The following is a 17,578-nucleotide window of genomic DNA, read 5'->3' as shown; positions in this document are numbered from 1 at the left end:
TACGTGGTACAGACTTGGCTCTTATGCTGTCACTTGCCAGAAGCCAGAGTGCTGGAAGTACATGGACAATTGTAACAATCGTAATGTAGTACGTCAGTGGCGGCAGCTGAAAATTTTTTAAACATTATGAATATAAACTGGTGAGGTAGCTTTAATTAATCTGAATTTCGGAGCAGTAAAAGAGCTAAATGAGAGAGTTACAACTATGTCAAGTAGTTATAGGATAATTTCAGAAAAGTTTTAATATCAATTTAATATCGATTTTATAAAGAGGAATCCTAAACTAAAACTGAACTGTTTTTAAAATTATAATCATATAAATTCTTATCCTTTACTTATTTTTTTTGTTACTTTAACACTGTTGTATTCTTAACTTAGTATGTTTATGAATAGGCTACAGTACCGTTTGTTTGTTTTTTTTTTTCTTATTCTTTTTAAACTTTACGTGTAATTACAGTTAACAGTTTAATCACAGTTGTGATTATTATTATTATTATTTTTTTTCTTCTATCTAGTTTTCATTATTGGTCTCACACGATCTCAAGCATCTTGCTGTTTCGGGTATGACCCAGTTACACTGTATTTATACAATAATTTGTAATATGTAGGCTGTTTGACTATGAGATGGGTAATCAATTCGTATTCATATACGAGTATTACAATAGTATTGTAAAATCTTTGTTATTGTATGTAATTTTTGCTTGCAATAAAAATCTTTGTTATCGTTAAAAAAATGCTATAAGAAACAGGTGGTAATAATAATAATAATAATAATAATAATAATAATAATAATAATAATAATAATAATAATCCGTGGAGCTACAGCCCATGAACGGCCTAGACCGACCAGCCAGCTGCTGGCCTCACGCCCACATGCCGAAGCAGAGGTGGACGATCATCCAACCAGAATTGAGGTATCATGTGGTTAGCACGATTAACCCCCAGCCGTTAAAGCTGGCATTCACAACCAGATTTCGCTACCTATCGTAGCTCCCCAAGTGCATCACGATGCTGGGTGGGCACCGGTCCAATACACTGGCCGAAATTTCATGAGAAAATTTCTTCTCCCACGAGGACTCGAACCAGCGCGTTCCGTAACGCAAGTCCTATGCAGGATGCCTTAGACCGCGACACCACGGCGCGGGACTAAGAAACAGGTACTGTATTTAAATTTCAAATACAAGATTAGCTAAGATCAATGAAAACAAATGTTTAGAGCTAAATTGAATCATGTGTGTGCCTAAAACAGAGGTGTAAATTTCAGGTTCTCAAGACCTGCGATGAGGGTAGAACTGGTCTTCAGGGGATTAAGAAAAGCTTTTCTAAAATACTTTCTAACTTTTTTAAAGGGAGAATCAATTAGTTTTTAGGGATGAGCTCATGAACGTAAGTAGTCTAAGAGTTTTAAAAATGTGAATACATACAGTAAAACAAAATATCAATTATGTACAGTGCATTACATTCGTTTATTACATAAATAAGCTTCTTAAAAATGCACTTCATCAAAAATAGTGTTCCCTTTCGAAGGATATTTTTAAAATATGAAATTTAGTCAGAACTGGACATATGAGAATAGTGAAACATAATTTTTTTAGAAGAAATAATATGTGCAACAATGAGAACTTCAGTTTCAAACACTGTCGAGACTAAAACAAGTGTACTTCTAAGCATTGCTGTTTGCCTGTGCATAGCATCAAATCCATGCAGAAGAAATACCAGTTGCAACAAGCACTCCTGCACAGCCAATATCAGGATTAAAAATGTGTGCAAAACGTAACATTTTATATTTTAAAAGCCTCCAGACCAGTAAAAAAAAAAAAGAACAAATCACAAAACATACCTTCACTTAAACCAGGCATGCCCAAAAAATCTCTGGGATTAATGCAACTTGTTTACATTACCTTATATTTCTACTCTAAAATGCAGCTCTTCTAATTTATCCACGTTATTAAAAATGGTGTTCACAATGTTAGATTCAAGCTTTGATTGTAACAACACAAGTTAAGGTGCAAAATTTGGGCAATCCTGATAAAACTATATTCAATAGAGCGAGCAATGGAATTCTAATTCAGGTATAGCAACACTGGCAAGTCACGCATACCAAACAACTAAACACTGCATCTGTGAAAAATACAGAATGTTATTGCTCTGAATGGAGTTATACTTTACCTACGTAACTCTAAAGAATAAGTGGCAGTGCCAGTATAAGTGGAAGGTGGAAATGAGAAATAAAACAAACATACCTTATTTTATGGTACCACTGACTCTCAATATATCTATTTCGTTTCTATTAATACTTGTACTATGTCTATAAAACTTTATCACATTAAACATTGATGACATGTGAAACTTCAAAGAGCTGATTGTGCCTTTAATAAAAGAAACGAAGTAACATCTACTACATTCATTAAATGTTTCAAAGGGATTATCAGAGAAAAAAGTGAGGATTTGTTATTCATCAGAAATATGGATGTAACTGAAAACTGTCACCATTGACTACTCTAGTTCAACTACATCACAATACACAGATTTCTAAATAGTATTCAATGTGCGTGGAAAAATATAAGGGTGCAAGAAAATTGACAATTTAAAGTTTTAAAAAATCTCAAAGACTTGTTTCCTTTGCATATACGATAGGATATTTGGCTTCAAAATGTGCATCAAATTTACAGGCGAATAACTCAACTTACTAATGCGAATTAAAATTTTTGTGACAATTAAAACAGTCCATTACACAGAAAGAAAGAACAAACTGGTGGAGTCCAGAAAACTTCGCTAATGACTATTTAATACTGGTACTACGACATTTGGCAACACAGTACTTTGCACTGAAGTTATATACAACAGCATAATTCATGAAAATGACTGAGCTTAGTGATTCTCTTGTTAGAAGAATAACTTTGGAAAATTAATAATATGGTAGGCTATGTCTAAGCATTTCTTGGAAGAGATATGTCTAATTTGGAGTCCATTCAATGGTACACTTAAGTTACATACTGAAACTTCTATGAGAATTACAATTATAAAATACTAACTAATAAGATTCTTTTAAAAGGTACCAGTACTATTCAGTAAAATGTATCTATTTTGCAATATGCTGAAAAGAGACATTTTGTTTCCTTGAAATTTTAACGTGTGAAACACCTCGTCCAAGATAGAATTGAATTTACAAGGTGACTTGATGGCTAAAGGGGACGACAAAAAAGGAAAAGAAGAAATTTTAGTGTTAAAAGACAATGGTTTTATTAAAGCTATATTCCAATATGTATTATAATATGATATATTACAAAAATCTAACAGCAAGGACATACATAAAATAACCAAGAAATTTAGATCCCTGCATTCTTGAATAATAATCTTAGTATGGATTTTCAACTTTTGAAGTTTTGAGGTTGTGATGTGTGATCTTTAAGGTTTCACTAAGTAAAAGTTTAGCCTACTAGTCTCCTATCAAACGTAATGAGATAGTTTCTTTTTCTATGTTTTAAAACGTCAAGTACGGTACCAAATGAATCTGGGTTTACATTCTCATTTGGTATTATTTTCATTACATTACTTAAGAGCATTTCATTTTCAGCTTCCTATATCTAGTTGTACGAAATCACTTTTTTGAAATTGTTTCGATTAAAATATCTCTAGTCTTTATTGAATAGATAGCGAAATCAGTTCCAAAAGAGTATCAGTAGTACAGTAGTTCACACATTAATGCTTCATAGAATATAATTCATAATAATGTATCGGTAAATTACGTACCGGGTATTCTAACAATAGAATTCATACAAACATTATTACGTGTTTTATTTATTTACCCTGAACAGAACAAGTGTAGTTTGCTGCTAGAGATAATTATAATTTTACAAGATGAAAATTTTCCATAAGAGTTCAGTATTACAATAGGAAACAAGCCCATTATGCAAACTGCGTGTATCATAAAAAAATCAGAAAATTTGAATTTCGCAAGTAAGATATGGTGTTGCCTCTGCTGTGCCTTTGTATTTTTTAAAACAATAGATTATAAGCAGGTAAAGTAAAATTCCATTCCAGTTCATAAACAAATTTAAAGGAAAACAAAACAGCAATCAAATATTTGAGGTTTGTTGTTTTGGAAGAAAACAGGGTGAATGTAAGTAAAAACCAAGTGGGGTTTTAGCAGCCTCATTCTACTTAATACAATTACGGCAATTACATGGCTCAACGGTTTAAACTCTTCGCTGAACTCAAGGTCCCCGCTGCCATCTTCATCCTCATCCATCAACGACAATGACTGCCATAACAACAGGAATAATTGAAAACACATTATAGTCAATGCAAATAAATCCTTCAGTCTGCCTACCAGAATACAGGCAGAAGCGTAGCATTAGTGAATAGTGACACTTCTCAATGTCTAATCATGAAACAATCAAGATTTAGGCAGCATTCCAACAACAGGCAACCCAATGAGCATACCTAATCTAACTTTAAATTTACTACATAAGGATGCAGTGGTAAAGTCGCTAGTTGACTAAATTCTGTTACTATTAAATTTCAGTCCCTCTGGTCTTTATACAAAGTGATAAAATGAAATATTTTCCTTGCAGAGAAACATAAATCAAGGGGGGGGGGGGAGAACTATGAGTTATAAATTAAAACGAATCTATTGAGTACCAGTAATAAAAGTAGGCCTATAGGAAATAAAAGTAAAAGGATAATCTCTTCGCCAACATTTTTCTAGTTACTATTATAAAACCAAAGATAAATCTGTTAAGGAATGTGCTCTATAATTTAAATTACACAATTTATACTCAGTCTCATTTACATGTAAGGGTACAGTAGTACTGGCAGTTAATATAATAGTTACTTTTCTATAACTTTAGTCTACTTTATTATTAATAAACATTTAAAAATTTAACCTGATGCAGTGAATAATAATTTAAACAACTGCTTCAAATTTAATGTTAATATAAAAGAAAGAGAGTACCAGTAATGAACTGAAGACCTGAATGTTCATTTCTTTAAGACCTGATATTTTTCAATGTTCTTTTATACATTAAAGATGGTAATTTTAGGCGGATAGTTCCAAAACAAACATGTAAATATACAATTAAATATTTTTAATGAACCTCTATGGTGACTCTGTGCTAGCAAGCTGGGCTTATAAGCCAGAGGTCCAGGTTCAAATTCCAAATTCCAGTCTATATACCCTGGATTTATAAGTTGCATTGCATAAGCCCATAGTCGAAGCAACACAAAGGTTTTCTCCATGTATTCCGGTTCCCCTGTGACATCGCAACAATTCTCCTTCATCATCATTCATTACAATTGCAATGTAGATCTATTGCCTGTGATGCTATCTGGATAGTCTCTGATGAACTAAGTAGTCTATGCTTCTCGACACTAGTGACATCTACATGAGCCTGCTTGTAGCATCAGGGTAAATAACAGGAAGTTAAAGTTGGAGGGTGGGGGGGAAAGGTGAAATTAAAATATTACGATAGATATGACAATTTAATATGCAAAGAAAAAAAAAAAAGACCGGCAGAAGTAAAGTGACCTCCTTTAGTCCCTCCCCCATCTCCCTGCTTGCTTACATATTCTACTGTTTAAGCACAGGTAAATAAATATTCGTGTGGGAATGCGATGTACTTTACAAGCCTACAAGAAAGATTTGGAAAAAAAATGAAAATAATTTAAACATTATTACATCATTATTTTTGCGATGTACTTTACAAGCCTACAAGAAAGATTTGGAAAAAATGAAAATAATTTAAACATTATTACATCATTATTTTTGCGATGTACTTTACAAGCCTACAAGAAAGATTTGGAAAAAAAATGAAAATAATTTAAACATTATTACATCATTATTTTTGCGATGTACTTTACAAGCCTACAAGAAAGATTTGGAAAAAATGAAAATAATTTAAACATTATTACATCATTATTTTTGCGATGTACTTTACAAGCCTACAAGAAAGATTTGGAAAAAAAATGAAAATAATTTAAACCTTATTACATAATTATTTTTGCGATGTACTTTACAAGCCTACAAGAAAGATTTGGAAAAAATGAAAATAATTTAAACATTATTACATCATTATTTTATGTAAAACTGTAATATACTCAGTGCTGGCAACTGCAGCTGAATATGAACTCTGGTGAGAAGGCATGAAAAACTGAAAGGGATCAGAAACGTAAACACATTTTACTCTTCAACCCATCGAAAAATAATGACTACCGGTACATTTTTCTCAAACACTGCCAAGTTAGTTAAACTGTTGTTAGAGTTCCATCATGGAACCACAGAAATAGAAAGGGTTTTCGTTACAAGGGCTGATATAAAAGAGTAAGAAAGAGAAACAGCTTGAAATCCCAAAGCCTTAGTGACCTCCTAAGAGTGAAGTTAGATTTTTTTTCACTAGTACAGAAGAAGGGACCAGATGGCTTACACTGCAGCCTGAGGCTTATTGTGCTTACCACTCCTATTCTGTGAATGATTGGGTAGCTGAATGGCTGTGATCTTGTACAAGTACAGCATGCCATACCATGAATTTAACCCTGACTATGGTATGGAAGATGATGACATGTGAATTAATGATGGCGAAATGGGTCTGAAGTCCAACACAGGAAGTTTCCCAGCAATACTGTTTCAATTGGTTGAGGGAAAACCCCGGAAAAAAAACCCAACCAGATAACTTGTCCCAACGGTCAGACATGCTAACGGTTACTCCACAGCGGTGGACCAAAGTTAGATTTACTAACCAAAGGCAATAGCTGTTTGACCTACTCAATTACTGATGATGAGGATGATATTAATAGGTTGATAGAAGTATGTATCAGTTTGAGAAAAGTGAAAACGAAATCATACAATTGTCCAATGGAGATTAGCTTCATTTTTCAGTTACCACAATGCATTACTTTTATCTGAAGTGGTTTATTCAATTTCACAACAATGATGACGAAGTCAAGAATGATGTCAAAATATCGTAACATAATTTAAAGTTACACCTTCTCCAACAAATTCAGCAAATCTCACCGTAAAAAAATATGTTTCGGTTATTCTGTATATTATTTTTACTTATATAATTGAACATAGCAGATTTTTGTTAGGACCATAGCAACATTTCGACGTACTATTCATTATGACCATTCAAACTGGAGATTTTTTTTTTTTGGTCTCATTCGCTAAAGCTCCTGTCTTCAACTGCGTTCTGATCACGATTTCCTAAGAGATCACTGTTTATTTGTCCTTTTTATCAGAGTCATGGCCTATCGAATGGCCTTCTACCTCTAGAGTACTTGTATGATGTCAGCATAGAACATGACTAAGGCATCGGCTTTTCATCAAAGTTATTATATCTGGATCTTTACAAAGACATCTTAGTTCCATATTTTTCTTTTTAGAATTTTACAGCAATCATTTTCTAGATGGAAACAAAAAGATTTCTCAAAATTTCATTTTCGAAGGTGAAAATAATTGATTTCGCCGACTTTTTAAAAATTAAAATCCAAGTTTCTGATGAATATAAAAGTAGAAGAAAATAATTGTTTTATAACACTTTCAGTTTGTTGTTATAGAGAGAAATTTAGAATTTAAAATTTTGTTGAAAATATAACAACATTTATTTACATCAATTTTCTTCTGGAACAGGTTTTCCTCATTAATAATATGGAGTACTACCCAAATAATTAAACTGTTTAAATTCAAATTCCAAATTATATATTTTTAATTAGTTTATAACAGTGGTTCCCAAACTTTTCGAAAGCACGACCATTTTTGGGCGAGACTTCTGTATATGACTCTCTACTACCGTACTGGTAAGGTACTTAACCCCATTCGAAAACTATAAATCCCTGTAAGATAAAAAACAACGATATTTTTACTCAAAATTAATGGTATATCATCCAAAAATGACCAAAATAGAAGAATACAGTGCAACAATGACACGAAATATTACATGAACATCATTTATAGTAGCCTACTCTGCTGATATTTTCGAACACTTAGAACACTTCGAATAGTAGTTCGCAAGGCCAAGATGTTAACATAACAGCTGGGGATAAAATCAAAGATTTGTGAGGAAACTTAATTTCTGATAGATATCACTTGACACAAAGAAATTTGATTCATTCCAGTATATTAAAGAACTCGTGGAAAATTTAACTGCTACATATGACACGATAAATACCGAGTTTGTTTTTGTGGACATTCAATTAGGTTTATACAATTTTAAACAGCTTTTTGAGCTATTTTCCATAAAAAAAACTCAAAACAATATAATAGTCACAGACGGATACTAAATCCATTTTTAGACAGCTCCGTTCAACTGGGTGAAATTCCAAACATATATTAGAACAAGCGAAATATTCTATTTGAAGAAAAAATTAATTTAAATATGAACACACCTACTGATAGAATGTTGAAACTAGGTTTTGTTGCAGAGCGTATACCAGTTTTGGTTCTAAAGAACTCATGAATAACCCGAACTTTCAAAAGCAGCTCTTAAAATTTTTTTATAACGTTTGCAACCTTATATTTCTGCAAAATAAGCTTCCCATCTATGACTACCACCAAAACAAAGATGAGAAATCTCACTGAACTTGAAAGTGATATCACTATGTGTGTATTGAATACAGAGTCCACATTTGAGAGATATTTTCTGAAAAACAGTCACATTTGTCGCATTAATATATATATTTTTTCTTTTGTATATAACTACTGAAGCTTTTTTTATTTTTATGTTAAATGTTGTTTATGCTTCTAAACACATACCACATGTTACTGTAATAAATAGCTTTTCATTTAATTTTGTAAATAATCTCGCAACCCCCTCACCTCTTTACACGATCCCCATAGGGGTTGCGACCGCCAGCTTGGGAACCAGTGGTTTATAGTATCATTAGAATATTTAGTATTAGTTTCACTTCTAGAAGTATTATTTTTTGAACCAGTGCACCATATATTATATGGAATGTAAAACAGTATTTTGATTAATTTTATTTTATACCACTCAAAAAGCAGTAAACAAAATTAAAAAAAAAAAAAAAATCAACAAAATTCTCTTCATATAGGCTACCATATATTTTATTATTTCTTAATACTTGAAAAGAAATTCCAATAAGCTGATCAATGTACCACTGCATCCCTACAAGTTTATTTTTGTTGAAAGAAAAGAAACTTCTTTCGTGAAATAATTAATTTTCTTGTTGACAATATTCAAAGAGAAAACAACATTAATATACAATTATCTTTACAGCATTAAAATTATCACCATCTTATATTGGCACTTGCTCTCTCCTTATACTTAAATAATTTAGGTATATGTGAATCAAGTAACTCTACAAAAACAAAAATCTTCTAACGATTCTGTTAATGAGAAACAAAAATTACCTTTATCCTTACCCACATCCAATTAATTAATTAATTACAATAGTAATTGAAAGTATTTCTTATATTATTCACAACACTGAAAATATTTACTAAACATATTGAAAACTAGTCATTGCAACACGAAAATTATTAACACATGAAAGTCATCACTTTTTCTACACACTATTCAGCTGTGAACAGTAAACAGCTGGCAGGTATTCACTCTTACAAGCAGTTCAACAGTTCATCGAAATTCAATTCCCCATGTACTATTAACGTTCATGCAAAAGTCACACATACAGCAGAAAACATTTTCTTGAACTGATGGTAAGTCCCTTTTATTACATTACATTTATTGCAAACACAACAATAGTACGACAAAAACGGCTTATTCGTTTTTTTTTTTTTTTACATTGATAGTGTTACGAAATTGTGATCCCAGAATAGCTCAGGACTCGAAATGGACCAGAATAGACCATCATTCCATTTCGTGAATTTCAGGAACCTTTCTGTTCCATCTCTTAAGAAATGGCTATGGTCCATTCCGGTTCGTTTTAATTTTGTACATTTGAATTGTTTATTTTAGAAAGGGAACAAGTCACATTTTTGTGGAAATTGATGTTTTGTTAAAAATATAATCCATTGGGGTAGCTACATTAAATTTAGAAAGGGCACATTCCTAACTCGACTCCAATTGTTGCTATGGAGGTTAGATAAATACGTTTATTTGAGAAAGGGCACATAACCATACTTTCGGAGTTATCAGATGGGCTATTAAAAAAAAAAAAAGATGACAAGAGTGTACACCCCAGAAGAGTATGAAACATTGATAAAAGAGGACTCACGTGATAAAATTGAAAGTGTTATTAACAGGCAGTAACATCAAATTGAATTTTGGTAACTGGTGGCCTCAGTATTTCAGAAAGTATGTAACTTCAAGTGAAACAACGTCAATCAAAAATAAGAAAGAGAGAAAATATCCGAGCTATACCACTTTGAAATGGACAAAGAAAATGTTAAAGGAAGTGCCGATATCAATGTGCTGCATCAAAGTATGTTTCGTCTTAAGAAGCCTAGAGACGGGAATTTCATGCAAAGTGTATGTTTTTATAGGAACATAGGACATAGCTCAAACTTAGTACTTATCCATTTCATTTGTTTCTGGTTCCAAATATGTGTACTTTTTCCGTGCATATTTGCATGTGTTGGCTTTTTTTGGGGATAAAAACATGGATAATGCATATTTAAGCAATTTTTGGCTTAATCATGCATATAATATACATTATATTCAGTTTAAATGCATGTTTTAATGGTTTCGAGTAGACACTTCAGTTTCTCGATTTTTAAGTTCCTTGTAATCTTCATCTTACGATGTTTGGTGACGTATGAAGATTACATTTGTAAAGTTTCTTCACACCCATAAGCAGTGGTGACTACATCAGACGCTATGGACAGTAATCTATAATAGAGTCGCCAGTATGAAAGGATAATTCCAAGCCTTTGGCGTGAGACGAACTCGATAGCTCAGTGGTAGAGTGCCTGACCGGAGTACAGGAAGTTGCAGGTTCGATTCCCGCTCGAGGTTGTGAAATTTTTCTTTCATACCATGGCATGATTGTGACTATAATAGTATTTAAATTCATTTTTAAGTTCCTTATTTTAGCTTAAGGAATCAGAATTGAAGAAGGAAAAGAAAAAAACTAAATAACAGAAAAAGGTTAATTCAAGTTGCACTCATAACTTCTTGTGATGTAGAGCAGCGTTTCTCAAACTTTTTTGAAGTAGGGATCACTTTTCAAAGTCAGAAGAGTTCCGCAGACTACCTTACTCTTGTTCCGTTCGAAAGCAAATTTATCATTTTCGTAGCATATTTTGATATCAGTATACTTATATTTTAAAATTGAATTAAGGCTCGATACTTTGGTCCTATGTTATGAATTTGGGTGGTTCCTGGCTGGGTTACAGGCGCGGCACCAGATGTGCAGGGAAAAGATGTCGAGAAACACCATGTATATAGTGCTTTAAATCCCTCTTTTGCTGCTGAGAGTAGAATGGGAAGTCGATAGACGGGTAGGGTAATAAATTTCATAAAATGCAGTACTGGGAGAAGAAGTGAATTTCGATTGCCATGTGTCATTTCCAAACTCTGAGATTTTAAGCTATAGTGTGATACAAAATTCTTTTGCATTTTATTTTTTCTTCTGTCTCTTTTGAAGGACCACAGGTGGTCCGCGGACCATAGTTTGAGAAATGCTGATGTAGAGAGGTCATTCTCTGTCTACAAAAACATATTGACTGACAAAAACAAGAAACTCATAGAAACCAATTTAGAAATGTTGCTAGTTGTTAACTGTGCAAAAAAAGGTGAAGTGAAATAAGAAATTTGGAACAAAAATGAAATACATATTTTAATGTATTTTTCGCTTGATCGTGCATGTTTCACAGTTTGATAGCGCATGAATGCATGCATATTTTGGGATTTTATAGTGCATGAAATTCTCGTCTCTACATATCACTTTTCTGAATGAACGAGGTTTTGAAGAAAAAACCCTATTAATGGAAAAAAAAAATTGAAGACATCAAAAAAGTTCTCAAATCTTATGTAAGTAAAGAGGCAAAGTCTTTCTATGACACGATTGTGAACTGGCCAGCTACAACACAGGATAGTGCAAAGTGAATTTCCCATGCGAAAAGTGGAAATAAGAGGCATGTTTTCATGTTTATCATTATTCTGTACACTTATTGTTCATTAAAACATTGATTTGTAACATGTCCACTTTTTGAACGCCCATAGTTCCTGAGCATTATGTTGAGCGGTGGGAACTTGAGCCAGGAAGTCTCCAGTGCAATAGAAAATATTTAATAGTATGGAAATAACATGAACGAGTTTCATGTGATCACGGCTTACAACACATTTATTATTAAATACTAAAATAAAGTTCTGTAAATCAACCATAACACTATCACACATTTAAATTAATTTACTTTATGGCAAATGAAATATACTAGTCGTCGTAGATAAAAAAAAATGCTCTTAGATTGTAATGACTCACCTGAAGACTGGTGTAGCTTGAGAATGTCCTCTTCATGCCAAACCGAAAGCGATCGTGCTCGTTCACATGCCGATGCCTCAGCAACAAGGCACGCATTACTGTAGATTTGTCTTCAGGCTCTATAAGCTCGTCTATCACCATCTGCTCCACTACCCTGTATGCAACGCCTGGCAAGTCTTTCTCCTCCAAGTCCAGCAGTACCACACCTACAGCAGCAGGGAAATTATACTGAAGACGCAATAATGAACTACTCGAGATGCAAGGTATTTCAGTGTTATGATTGTAAATTCATACATATGATAATGAGCTAAGCAAGCAAGTGTTCGAACTCTACTACTGTCATACAAATCTAGTTTTCAGGTACATTTTTTTAATAGGTTATTTTACGACACTTTATCAATATCTTAGGATATTTAGCATCTGAATGAGATGAAGATGATAATGGCGGTGAAATGAGTCCAGGGTCCAGCACCGAAAGTTACCCAGCATTTGCTCATATTGGGTTGAGGGAAAACTCCGGAAAAAACCTCAAGCAGGTAACTTTCCCCGACCAGGAATGAACTCGGGCCACCTGGTTAGCTCCCTGTAAAGCTGACTTAAATAATTTCAAGGGAAAAATTGTTCTGGGGCTAGGTATCGAACTGGGACTTTGGCTGAGCGCATCAGTGCTCTACCGACTGAATTACCCAGAACTCTACCAGACCCTGGCACAACTGAGGGGATAAGATGCAAAGGAGTATAAGTGCACTTGTTATTTTGTGGTTGAAAGTACCTAAATTTTCGTAAATTCCATGAAATTTTTATTTAAATTTTAATGTGATGTGTTAAAAGATATATCCATTTGCCACTAAAATGTTAGACGTTTTAGCTTGCCCTGGATGCACTTCACTCATGTTCTTAAAAATGTCACTTGCATCCCTTTGTTTCTGACCTCCTCAATTATTATTCGATGCCAGGCACCGGAACAATTTTTCCCTTGAAATTATTCAAGTCAACTTTACAAGGAGCTATACCAGAAAGCTAGATTTGTATAATATATGTTACTGTTTGTTAACAGGCGGCCGGGTAGCTCAGTTGGTAGAGCAGCTGGCTACGGGCTGGAAGGTCCGGGGTTCGATCCCAGGTGGTGACAGGATTTTTTCTCGTTACCAAACTTTCAGAATGGCCCCGAGGTTCACTCAGCCAGGTCTTTCCCGGGGGTAAAAGGCGGTCAGAGCGTGGTGCCGACCACACCACCTCATTCTAGTGCCGAGGTCATGGAAAGCATGTGGCTCTACCTCCATGCCCCCCAAATGCCTTCATGGCATGTTATGGGGATACCTTTACCTTTACTGTTTGTTAACAGAAAACCACAAATTTAAGTCACACAGAAAGTGTGCACTCAATGTTGGGTCTCTGACATCTTGTCAACCCACTTGAGGTATGTGGATAAAAAGGGAATAATTGAGCCGGGGTCTGGTAGAGTTCCTGGGTAGCTCAGTCGGTAGAGCATTGGCTCATTCAGCCAAAGGTCCCAGTTTCGATGCCCTGCCCCAGAATAATTTTTCTCTTGAAATTATTCTACTGCTATCTCTTCAGCAAGACTACCTGCCAATAGTACCAGGATAGTTTCGTAGAAATACAGAAAGAAATAATAAATTCCATGCTGTATTAGTCAAATGGAACATTAGTGGGCAAGGACGGCTTTGTGTAGTTGCAAATCTGATTATAAAATTCTGACATACTCTAAATATGATGACCTTTCTGGCTTTCTGTTATGTGCTTGGCATTGGCAATTATGGAAGTTTCAAGTTTGTTTTGCATGTTTCGGCAAGATAGTGTTTCATAAGGCTGGCTTTAATAAAGGTGTAAATGAAGAGGAAGACTTTAACTGTGATGATCGAAGTGGGCAGGAGGTTGTAATAATGAAGAAAATGAAGAAGAGAATGAATGAATGAATGAATGAATGAATGAATGAATGTTGCCAATAAATGACATTATTAGAAAACCCATAAATAAGTAAGTACTTATGTAACATCATTTAAAGTGGATGATTCTGTTGTGACCAGGGTAAACCAATTGGAAAGGGAAATTTTGAACTTGAAGCATAGTTGTGCCTAAAAACAATCAACATTTTACATACCTCTTGTTGAATTAGCTAGGTGAGTACATTTTCGGGGCCTGATATATTACAATTCTGTCAAATATTAATGCCTGTGTCAGTGGTTCCCAACATTTTTTGACTGATGACACACTTTACTGAAAGCCCACGATATCATAACACACTTCTTTGATTTTAGCAGCAGCAGCAGCAGCAGCAGCAGCAGCAGCAGCAGTAGTAATAATAATAATGATAATAATAATAATAATAATTAGTACATTTCTTCTGGAGAAAAAGATAGTGGAACTCTGTGTAGAATATTTTATAGTGGATGGGGAGATGATTAATGTTCACTGCACAGGAATTTTGTCGTTTTTAACCTCCTTTTCGTCCAACTAAGACTTTCAAGGTCTACGTGGAATTCAAAGAAAAATCATGTTATAAACATAGTTATTCACACATATTTCGGTTCCATGATGAAAAATGCAAAAAAAGGTGCCGGAACGCCATTCCAGCGCATTCAACCAGAAAAAAGCATTGATAACAATTTCTATGTAGTGTTGTGGATAGGTCGATGTTAACACACAGTTGAAAATTCTAAAAGAACAAGCAGTAACTAGAGTGGCATTAGAAAAAAAAACTAAGATATGTGTCAAAATTCCCAACCTATCTATGCTGGATATCTGATAAATGATGTCCGATCAAAGATTATCATTCGTGAAAACTCGCCTATTTAAATTAATGTGAAGTCTGCACTTGGTGGGTTGCACAGAGTTTCTCTGTACGTGGCCTTATGGTTGAAAAACTGAACTGAGCATTGTTGCAAGTGTTCAAGTTTCATTGGTAAAGTCTGTCTCAAAATAAAATGTACCATGCCAAAGACTTCGTTGCAAATAAAAAATTCGTTGTAAAGAGACTTTCTGGATGGCATAAAATTTTATTTTTAAAATCCAAAATTTCGCGACACACTCCATGGAGCTGCGTGACACACCGGTTGGAACCCCTGGTCTATCTTATATGATGGGATTTGTAGAAAATGTTTGTATTTTATTAACTGAAAATAATGAAACTTCAATTTAATGTAAGCCCCTATATAAGGTACAGAAAAATTTGTCCCTGAAAAACGTTAAGTAAGGGTTTTACTATAATTATTTTAAAGCTTTGAAAGTTCAGAACTGAATTTAAAAATTTCTCCACACTCATACCTTCTATTCAACTGATGAATTGGTTTGTTCGTTAATTGTATTAATTGGTTTGCTATTTGTTCCACATCTCGAAGTTACGCTGCTTATGTAACAACTATGAAATACTGTAAATGAAATGAAATGCCTAGTGACAATGAAACTATAGTCCCGTCGCTTTTATTTCTGGCAGCCAATCACGTTGCAGGTCGGCTACATTTAAACGTGTGCGTCTTGTCATTTGCTATTGATGATGTAATGAATTTCCTGTGGCTCGATAAATACTTAATATAATCGCCCGCCATTTTGGCTCTTTGTTGGCGTTCGCAGAAAACACATGAGGACGTTATTTGCCGCTCAATTATTTGCTCAATTATAGTGCATTTGATTTATTATCATAGGAGCTACGACATGATAATGTTTAACGGTGAAGCAAATAGATTCCTCATCTGGTAGCTCGAGAACGAAAGAACAAAAATGGCGAATGATACTACCTACCTAGCTTTATAGAGCCTTCACTTCCTAAGACGTAAGCAAAGGGGAGGAGTCACACCGGAAATAACAGCGACACGACTATAAGTACATAGCAGTAAGGTTATTATTGGTCTGCAACTGTCGATGTATGATTCAGAATGTTCTTTGTCCAGGACTGGAACAATAATTCCTTTTTTTTTTAACCAAACTCGGTTATAACAGTGTTTTTTCTACAAATTTCGCTAGGTTTTGTATTTTTATTGTATTTATTTATTTTCGACGGAAATAAAACTGGAGATCCTGTCACACTAAGTTTGTGGAATATGTTGTTGTTTTCTAATGCCAGGCGTTTGACAATAAAGTCATTTGACCTCTTGCACTCCAATATTTTTCAAAGATATTATCATTGTCGGCCACTGAAGCACAGAGTTTGAGGTGTTCCGAATCCATTTCTTGGTTTGAGTTGCACAATGGGCAGTTAGAGGACTGATATATTCCAATTCTACGCAGGTGTTTCGCCAAACAATCATGGCCTGTTGCCAATCTAAATGCAGCTACAGACGATTTTCATGGTAAATCGGGAATTAACTGTGGATTATGATGCAGAGAGTTCCATTTTTTCCCTAGTTTGTGGAATATAAAAGAACCTTATGGCATTCGACATTAAATTTATATGAGGGAAAATGAGAAGTAAAATTAACAATAACCAAATAAATATATCAAGAGGAAGGAAATATTTCTGTTCTTTTGGATCTATGAAGTGATATCTAATACAACTTTATTAAAGTAATTACAGTATATTAACGACTTATTACCTGTTTCCAGACAACGACGGAGGTTGAGCAGAGAGTGAAAACTCAAGGATGCCACGTGCGGACGACCCCATCTGTCTGCACCTTCTTCTACGTCTTCTTCATATTTGATCCACCGAGCAGTCTCTTTCCATTCCCTCTCCTCCCCTTCACCATGCAGCTCATCCAGTTGTACGAATACCTCATGGGGGCTGTGATCGAACATCTTCTTAAGCGTGTGGAGAGGCAGAACTGTCTGAAGTGGCTCAAGCCCATCTTTCCTTCCGATGTGAATTACTGACGAAGCTGAATTTTTTGACTGAATTTTATAGCGACGAAGACCCTTTGCATCATCAAATCGGTGACCTGCAAACATTTAGCATCTTTAAAACACCATAATTTAATTGAAATAAAACGAGAAAAGTTTCAACTGTGGTGTGAGACCAAATAGTTATATGTACAAGGTACAAGTAACGTGCGTGGTGGTGTGAACAAAGTTAGCTTACAGTGGCTAAGTCCATCAGCATTCGAACAGCGTGAAAATATAAAATGTTGTTAAAAGTTTTAAAATTCCCTTGCAGAACGAAAAGTTACATTTGTTGGGATCAAATTTCTGCACATTTAATGGACAAAACTAAAATTATTTCAATAAT

At 34.3% G+C, this 17,578-nt stretch overlaps 1 protein-coding gene across 9 annotated transcripts in view; it reads right to left on the bottom strand.

Moving 5' to 3' along the window:
* LOC138701333 (band 3 anion transport protein-like) overlaps positions 1 to 17,578 on the bottom strand; it is a 734,049-nt gene that overhangs the window by 39,786 nt on the left and 676,685 nt on the right. For all 9 annotated transcript variants that reach the window (XM_069828100.1, XM_069828106.1, XM_069828105.1 and 6 more), the window contains 2 exons: positions 16,950 to 17,291; positions 12,400 to 12,605 (listed from right to left, as the gene is read on the bottom strand). In XM_069828100.1, coding sequence (XP_069684201.1) covers positions 12,400 to 12,605; positions 16,950 to 17,291 — 548 coding nt within the window. The remainder of the gene's footprint in view (positions 1 to 12,399; positions 12,606 to 16,949; positions 17,292 to 17,578) is intronic.

Source organism: Periplaneta americana, chromosome 6 (assembly GCF_040183065.1).
Source record: "Periplaneta americana isolate PAMFEO1 chromosome 6, P.americana_PAMFEO1_priV1, whole genome shotgun sequence".
NCBI classification, from domain to species: Eukaryota; Metazoa; Arthropoda; class Insecta; order Blattodea; family Blattidae; genus Periplaneta; species Periplaneta americana.
Note: the sequence above shows the minus strand (reverse complement) of the source record. Positions and strands in the feature narration are given on the sequence as shown.